The following is a 9,126-nucleotide window of genomic DNA, read 5'->3' as shown; positions in this document are numbered from 1 at the left end:
ATGACTCTAGTAGAAGACACTCCCCTATGGTTCCACGCAGTGGGACTGAAACTGGAACCATGTGGCTTGAAAGCAAACTACTTACCACACACAATATATATAAGTATATATATATATTTGTTTATACGACGGGCTTCCTCATAGTTTCTATCTAACAAATTCATCCATAAAACCATTCGTCGGCCCGGTAGAAAACTCTTTCCCAAAGTGTTACGCAGTGGAGCAGAACTGAACCCAATATCCACTCCGTTTCTTAATCACACAACCATGACTGAAAATTAAAATATAAGAAAAAAAGCACTCAGGGAGCGCAAACCTCTGCCATGGCAACACCAACGTCCTCTCAATGATTAACCGGAGATGGTTGTTAAAATGATATCTGAAATAACCTCGACCGCTCTCACAAAGGGGAATATGAAAAACCAACCCGACCGCTCTCAAAAATTAAGTAAAAGAAACGGGAGAATAATCGAGAATCTTTGTCCGGTACCTGATCGATCCCATTGGTAGTCATGAAATGTGAAGGTGGCTCTCCCGTTTCCCTTCACCTACCATCCCGCCACTCTGCCCTTCCAACGTACCATTCTCTTAGCCTTCCGGCGACTCCATTCCGACAACTCTACTTTGCACATCTTCCCGTACCTACCTCTTCCCTGATTATTACTGTTTAGTAACAGTAATAAATAGTTTATCTTTATCTAATACAAGCTAAAGTTAACAAATTCCCCATTCAAAATAGTTACAGCCTAAAGGGAGATAATTGAGAAAGACTTGAAAGTTATCGTAAGATCGTAACCATGTACAGTAAAGTAAATATAGCATATAATCCAGAATTCTTGCCCGGTACCGGATCAATCCCAAAATCTAACTAGTTTCTGCCAGTCACGAGGCTAAAAATCCTTGAAAATTTCATCCGAATCCATCCGGCGGTTGTCGAGATATCTTGTTTATGGTCAAACAAACAAACAAATACGACTGAAAACAATACCACCCCCTTCGCTAAGGCAGTTGTAATAAATAAAATGAACCAGACGATTGAGAAAATATAAGGTACGAATGTACTTGGGTTTGATATAAGGAAACATCCTTGTAATTATGTAATTTTACTCAGGGACGCCAGCTGTACGAAAAAGTAAATATCCAATTCAGTGTTCGGGGCAACATACTTGATGCGCTGAACAAATAAATCTATTGAATACACAAGTAGAAGGAGGTCACGCGAGGAAACCATTAAATCAGATTAAAAGACCATATCCACAGCGACAACAACAATGTCGGCAAACACGACCAACAACGACGACGAATAATAGCTCCGTCTATGGAAGACTTATGGAGATGAGTGCATTGACCAAGGTTAAAAGAGAGCACCGTCTAACCTCAATGTTATGTAACAGTTAAAAGAAATACACTCTCACACACAGACAGTCACATACAAAGTTATACACACACACACACACATATATATATATATATGTAAACTTGTGTTTATATATTTACCTGTGGATATACATGTGTGTGTGTGTGTGCTTATGTGTGTGCATTTATGCATGTATATATGTATATATATATTATATATATATACACACACACATATATATACTCTATCTATGTAAGTATACACGCGCGCACACACACACATATATACATGTTTCGGTTTGTGTATGGAGTATGTATGTATTTTATTTTCTTCCATATTATTGTATACACCCACCAATACAGAATGGAGTTTGAAAACATCAACTAACTTAGTTACTTAGCAACCGATGAACAACATGACGGGGGTGTTACGCATCTATCTATTTATTTATCTATCTATTTGTCTGTCAATCCGTATGTCTATCTATCCATCTATCTATCTAATTATCTATCTATCTATCTATCTATCTATCTATCTATCTATCTATCTATCTATCTATCTATCTTTACGATCCCTTTTGATCGACCCCCCTTTTTTATTTTATTTTATTTGTTATTTTATTATTTTTTATTTATTTATTTATTTATTTATTTATTTTTTAAACCTTCAAAAGAAAAGCTCTACCTTGTAATTTGTTCTATCTGTGTGCAGCCCTGTGTGGCTAATAAAGAAACATATCTATCTATCTATCTATCTATCTATATATATATATATATATATATATATATATATATATATATATATATATTCATACATATATATACATATATATATACTACCTGTCTATCTATCTATCTATCTATCTATCTATCTATCTATCTATCTATCTATCTATCTATCAGTCCGACTACCTGCCTGCCTATCTGTCTGTCTGTCCTTCTGTGTGTCTGTCTGTCTGTCTATCTATCTATCCATCTATCTATCCATCTATTTATCTATCTGTCTCTCATTCTACCTATCTGTAAACATACATAAACTCACCTGCACACACTCACGCACACACACACATAGGTATATGTATGTCTGTGTGTCTGTGTTTATATATATATGCTTAAAAACACTCAATGCTCATATACATGCACGTACACACAACTACACACGCGTGTACACACGTACGTCATTGCACGTACGCATACGTTTGTGTGTTTAGCTGTGTTGCTCTGATCGTAACAACATGTATGTATAGCATGTTTGTCGACATTCACTCATCCGAACGTATCAACATGATTTGATAAGGTAAAAACGACGTGAGATAATACGAAATCTCTTTGAAGCATTAGTGTTTTTTCCCTCTTTGTTTTGCATTTCTGACCCTTTCTCTCCGACCCCCTGCCTCAGCACCTGATTCGATTTATGTTGTCTGCTCGTCTGACAAAAGTAGCGCAGCCATTCCTTTATCGAACACGATAACATCCAGCTATCAAAAGAAAACTTAAGTTCGGATTAGCAAAACATAAAACACCATCATAATACTTCTTCGTTGAACGAAAGCAAAAATGGCGTCCATTATGAAAACATCGCATGCAACCGTTTTGCTTTTATCTTTCACCTGTTACTTCTTTCATTTATTGAACAGCAGACATGCTGGGGAAACATCTTGAAACCTTTAATCGAACAAATCGACTCGACACAAGTATTTAATTATTTTTAAAGTTTGATACATATTGTAGACAATTCCTAGAAGGATTTTAGTCGAGCAAATTTTCCTAAGAACAAGATTCTTGGGTCCCTTGGTTTAGGTGAGAAGAAAACAAAAAATGGTTTCCGGAGAATTTTTGTTAGCTGTTTTGAAAGTAAGTCATTCCAGCTGACTGAAGAGAGAAGATGATTGGTGCAGTGAGAACGAACGTTGAGGATGGTAGAAACATATGGCCCAGGGTCACAACATCTGAAACAACAAGATCATGCAGGTTTGAGGTATTTACTTGACCTACATTGGCAGGCTGCCCCGGGCCAGTCTGGGGTCGCTTTGTAAGGAGCTGAAGTGCCTACTAACCTGCTTCACTACATGATGAAACATTCTAGGTACACAAGTTTTGAAAAATTATTTATTAAGTCTGGCATTCTATCTGACACTTTTTGCCGTACCGCTAAGTTGCAGGGTCATAAACATACCAGCACCAGTTGTCAAGCGGTTGGGAGGCCACAAACACAGGCACAATTTAAATATAGATATACAACGGGCTTCCACACAGTCTTCATCAACCAAATTCTCTTGAAAAACATTGGTCGGTCAGCGGTTATAATGGAAGACACATCCACAAAGTGTCACACAGAGGAGTAGAACTAAGTCCGAAACCACGTGGTTACGAAGTGGAATGTGATTGGCTATTGTCTTTGTCGTCGATGTTAATTTTATTCAATTTTATTTAAGGTTATCCCCGTTCGAGTATCATATTTGGGTCTGCCATATTCATCTGATGTCTTTCTTTACTCTTTTGTTTAGCAAATTTGTCTGCGCAAAACGATGTTATCCAGTTTAAACCTGCCGTTCAATATTTTGGGAAAGTCACGATGTGATTTGAAAGAAAATTCGCAGTTATTTCTAGCATAGTGTTTGGGATGTGTGATGTGAGATATGAAGTGCATCGTGAACTAAGTTGCATTAGGGAAATAAAAGATAAGTAGGTAGATAAATAGATTGATAGAGAAGATTGATAGATAGATAGATAGATAGATAGATAGATAGATAGATAGATAGATAGATAGACAGAGAGATAAATAGATAGATGCATAGACAGGTATAAGTAAGGATTTATAGATGATATGTGGAGAGACAGACAAACTGATAGATAGATTGATGATAGACAGACAGAGTTAGATAGACTGAAAGGTAAATTGATATAAGAATAGATAGAGAGGCAGACAGGTAAATAAAGAAATAAATAGGTAGATAGATGGATTGCTAGAAAGATAAATAGTAGATAGATAGATAGATAGATAGATAGATAGATAGATAGATAGATAGATAGATATATAGATAGATAGATATATAAATACATTGATAGAAATGAGGACAGGTAGATTTAAAGGGAGACAGATGCGAAATAGAAAGGCTGATGGCTAGGCAATAGTTATACAGGTAAATCGATATATTCAAGGATGCAAATATAAATATATGTAAACACTGTTCATATAGGCACGTGGATATGTAAAGGTGTACGAGTGAGCATGCGTGTCTTCATACGTTTACCTCTATATATTGTTGTTTGTGTTGGTCATTAGTTAATACTTTTAATTACATTCACACAGACTTCTTAACGTTCGTGGTTACTTAGTGTAATTGGTTATACAAAGTATACGCATACATACATACATACATACATACATACATACATACATACATACATGCACACACATTTATATATATATATGTGTGTGTGTGTGTGTGTGTGTATGTGTGTGTGTACAAACGTACATACATAGATATATATATACGTGCATAGATACATACTCCCCCTCATATATATGTATACACACAGACACACATACATATATTTGCTTGTATGCGTGTGTGTGTAAATACAGATATACATATATATGTATGTATGTATGTATGTATGCATGTATGTGTGTATACATATAAATTTGTATATACATATATATTCACACGCGCACCTTTAAAATACTACTGCTTAAATAATATTGAAATATTATGGTTAAAATTCTATGTAGTAGTTAGTAGTAGTGTTAGTAGTAGTATTAGTGCTATTATCCTCATTGTTCCCACTAATACCACCAGATTATTATTATTATTATTATTATTATATTATTATTATTATTATTATTATTATTATTATTATTATTGTTGTTGTTATTATTATTATTATTATTATTATCTACCTTTCGTAAATGAAATCCCGAGTTTCCATGGCGACCTTATTGAACGGAGGTGGATGTTTATAGAACCCATCATCTTAATCCTCTTTACCATCGCCATCACAACCACCACCACCATCATCACCACCACCCCTATCAATTCCCGCTTCCACTCCAGCCATCGACAACATCGCATTTCTTTTTGCCAACCCCCACCCTGGTAGACTCCATTACCATGATCATCCTTTTCACCGTCATCATCATCTTTTTCTTCTTATTGTTGTCCAGTTACTTGTCTTACAGCTTTATCTTTCCTTTCAGTTTTTTCTATTGAAATTATACCTCGTTATTTTCCTTTTTTTTTTTATCCTTTACATTTTATAGTTTTACACTCAAAACAAAGCTGTTGTTGGCTTGCATAAACATTCTATTAACCATTAAATAAACTCTTCGCCTTTTCCCCTCCCACTATCGAAAGCATTTTCTCGCATTTGTGGAGGCATTTACGAACACGGAATACGGTCCGAGTCAGCTTTGTACTGGGCATAGAACAGTCAGTTGTAAGTGGCTTTGGTCAAGATCAACTTACATAAAAAACATCATTTACAATCATTTACACACGCTCATATAAATTGATGCTGAACATTAAGCGTGTCAACTGGTGATCATCAGCAAAAAACCCCTACAGGAAAACGTAACCGAAGAATATACAAACATATCTATCTATCTATCTATCTATCTATCTATCTATCTATCTATCTATCTATCTATCTATCTAACTTGGAGTTTGATCCGTTTCATTTAATGCGTTCGTGTATTCTTTTATATTACTAATCCCCCACACAATGTTTATTCCATTTAAGAACGTATTGGTCTTTTTCGATGTTTCCTTCATTGTTTACTTTTTCTTCCGCTGGATCATGAAGAAGAGATAGCAAAGTTTTAAAAAGGCTGAGACATCTGATGCAAAGACATATATCATATGACTACACACCTACAGACGGACGCCAGTGCGTATGCATGATATATTATATAATATAACACCATATTCTCACAGACACATACATTATTATTGAATATATATTCAGATACGTATATATATTGAATATATATATATACATACATACAATATATACAGTATATAATATACATATATATAAATATAATATCAATAAGATAATTGCATAACATTTTTTGAGAACCAGTCTGTTGTTAAATAAAACACGAATACACGAAATCTTCTCTGAGAGACTGAGCGATTTCAATCACGAATGATTTAAAAGGAAAAAAAAATAACAATTTTGAATATTTCTAAGATTTTACGCAGCATTTCCTATTCTATTCATATATATGACATATTTTGAATGTTAAACAAGAGCAGGTATGCTTGAAAGCTTTTTTGCAATCTGAGTAAGTCAATCATTTGGATTTCAGCTTATAGTGTCTTGCAAGTGTTAATTATTTAAACTCAACTATTTTCCTTGTAACTCACAACACAACTCTCATTGAAGGCTCTGATCGAAAGTCCTCGAGTTTTCTCTTGTTCACAGCAATCCTGCATATTATCATCTGCGAATGTCTTATACCTACTACATACCAACACAATCCTTCGTTTATCTGGAGTCAATGTTTTTACCTTCACACAAACAGACATTCTGCTTCAATTGCTTCCGGTATTTGTTAGTATCTTAGACACCTGATTGCTTGCCGAAAATAGAGAAGTTACTTTAAAAAATATGAATATTTTTTTTATCAGCATTTCATTTTTGGAAGCCACTGAAATTACTAATGCAGTGCAAAAATATCTTTAAACTGTCTCTGAACATTTTCGGTTGGATGTACTCTCTTACTTGCAAACATATGGTTTATTAATATAAACTCACCTACGTGCATATAGTTATCGTTTCATTAATTATAATTGTAATAACACTGAAGAGTTAGCAGCCGAGGGAGATTATTACGACTGCAAATCAAGGACCTGCAAAGTATGATTAAAAGCTGCATTTAGACAGAAACAGTTCATTGACACGTTACCTATGTAGGGAATGTTTTCTTGTTTTACAAGTGAGAAACGACACATCTATGGATCGTTATTATAGGAGGACAATATTATAAAGACAATCGATGGAAGATAATCAAACACCTGTGATCGATCATAAATTGTATCATTAGTGTGTTATCTGTATTGAACTGAGAAGCGTTTTAATATTGAGATATGGTTATTGAACAACAACAGCAGAGTTTTCAAAGTCGTATTTGAAAAAGCTCCAGTGACATGTAATAATTTTGTAAAGCAATATATCAGTATTTACATTTGGCCAGTTATAAACCGGAAGTGAGAGAGAAACAGTGGGAGAGTAGAGGAGGATAAGATAAGAAAAATAAAAAAGAAAGCCAAGGAAGATAAACCACGTGAGCGACCGAGAGAGAGAGAGAGGGAGTGAGAGAGAGTGAAAGAGAGAAAGAGTGGGGAGAGGAATTACCATGGAGATAAATGACAGTTTGAGCAACGGGAGTCTTGTGATAAACAACGGACCTTACTATGACGAACCTTACCGAACATTTTCCATCATTGTTGATTCCCTGCTTATTTTACCTGCCATTGCCGGAAATCTTATAATCGTTTATTTCGTCTCAAAGTCGAAGGAGTTACGAAACGTGGGCAACTACTTGGTGATAAGCCTGGCTTTTGATGACGTATTCATGGGAGCATGTATTCTACCTTATGACATTTACGTTCTCTACAACACTTCGCTGGGACAAAACAAGGTACTTTGTTTGTTGCGTTTCGTTTTACACAATATGACCGGTTCAAACTCGATATTCAATTTGTTTTTCATTTCGTTGGAGCGTTACATTGCTATTATACATCCGTTCAACTACAATAAATTCGTCACTTACCCAAGACTCATTGCCGGGATTATTGCCGCCAGAGTCTACAGCTTGGTTATGGCCAGCATCCCATTGATGGGTGACCACAAATGGACGCCTGGCGTACAGTGCGACCCTTCACGCATATGGGTAACATGGTATTCGTATTTCTGCTCCTTATGGGTTGTGTGTCTTATTTCGCTTACGATCTTCTGTTACAGCAGAGTGATCAAAGTGGCTTTCAGACATATAGACGCCGTCATTAAACAGAGGGAGAGCGTAGACACAGAAGGAGAGTCAGATCATAAAGCAGATATACGCAAAACGAAAATGATGGCGTTAATTTTCGGTTTATTCCTTCTATACTGGTCGCCATTTTCTTTAGTTCTCTTTTTCCAGAGATTGTACAAAGACAGTGTTGTATTGGCCCAAGCTAAATGCTATTCGTTGACATTTATCAAGAGTAACTGTTGCATCAATTTTATTGTATACATGAGTAGGAGTAAAGCATTTCGGAAGAACCTGAGGTGTTTCTGCCTGACTAAAGTTAGTCCGGACTCGGATGACGGGACTGCTCTAAGCTGAGATCTGCACCAAATGGATTACTGTTCGTAGAGAGGATAACGTTCTCACGAAGACTATGTACACGTATGTAAATAACGCACACACACACACACACACACACACCTACGTACTCACATATGCACAGCGATATATAATGTGTGTGTATGTATGTAGATGTGGGCATATGTATATATGGATATGTATATATATATATATATATATATACACACATAATTATTATTGACTGTATTTACGAACAATATATGCACAGAAAATGTTTTTTTTATATATTATTGTTATGATCACATGTAAAACTAAAGCAAACTACGTCTGTGTATATATATATATATATATATATATATTATATATATAGATATATATATATATCTATACATCTATCTAACTGTCTATATCTATCTATCTATCTATCTATCTATCTATCTATCTATCTATCT

General features: G+C 35.2%; 1 protein-coding gene across 1 annotated transcript; it reads left to right on the top strand.

Moving 5' to 3' along the window:
* Positions 1-6,611: 6,611 nt before the first annotated feature.
* Positions 6,612-8,830, top strand: LOC115231301 (adenosine receptor A2a-like). The gene has a single exon (XM_029801357.2). The coding sequence runs from the start codon at positions 7,721-7,723 to the stop codon at positions 8,690-8,692; it is 972 nt and encodes a 323-aa protein (XP_029657217.1). The 5' UTR covers positions 6,612-7,720; the 3' UTR covers positions 8,693-8,830.
* The last annotated feature ends 296 nt before the right edge of the window (positions 8,831-9,126 follow it).

The sequence above is a fragment of the Octopus sinensis genome, unplaced genomic scaffold, assembly GCF_006345805.1.
Source record: "Octopus sinensis unplaced genomic scaffold, ASM634580v1 Contig18107, whole genome shotgun sequence".
NCBI lineage: Eukaryota > Metazoa > Mollusca > Cephalopoda > Octopoda > Octopodidae > Octopus > Octopus sinensis.
Note: the sequence above shows the minus strand (reverse complement) of the source record. Positions and strands in the feature narration are given on the sequence as shown.

Bases quoted from the DNA above. Each gene is read 5' to 3' on its own strand.
- LOC115231301 (XM_029801357.2), top strand. From the start codon at position 7,721: ATGGAGATAAATGACAGTTTGAGCAACGGGAGTCTTGTGATAAACAAC.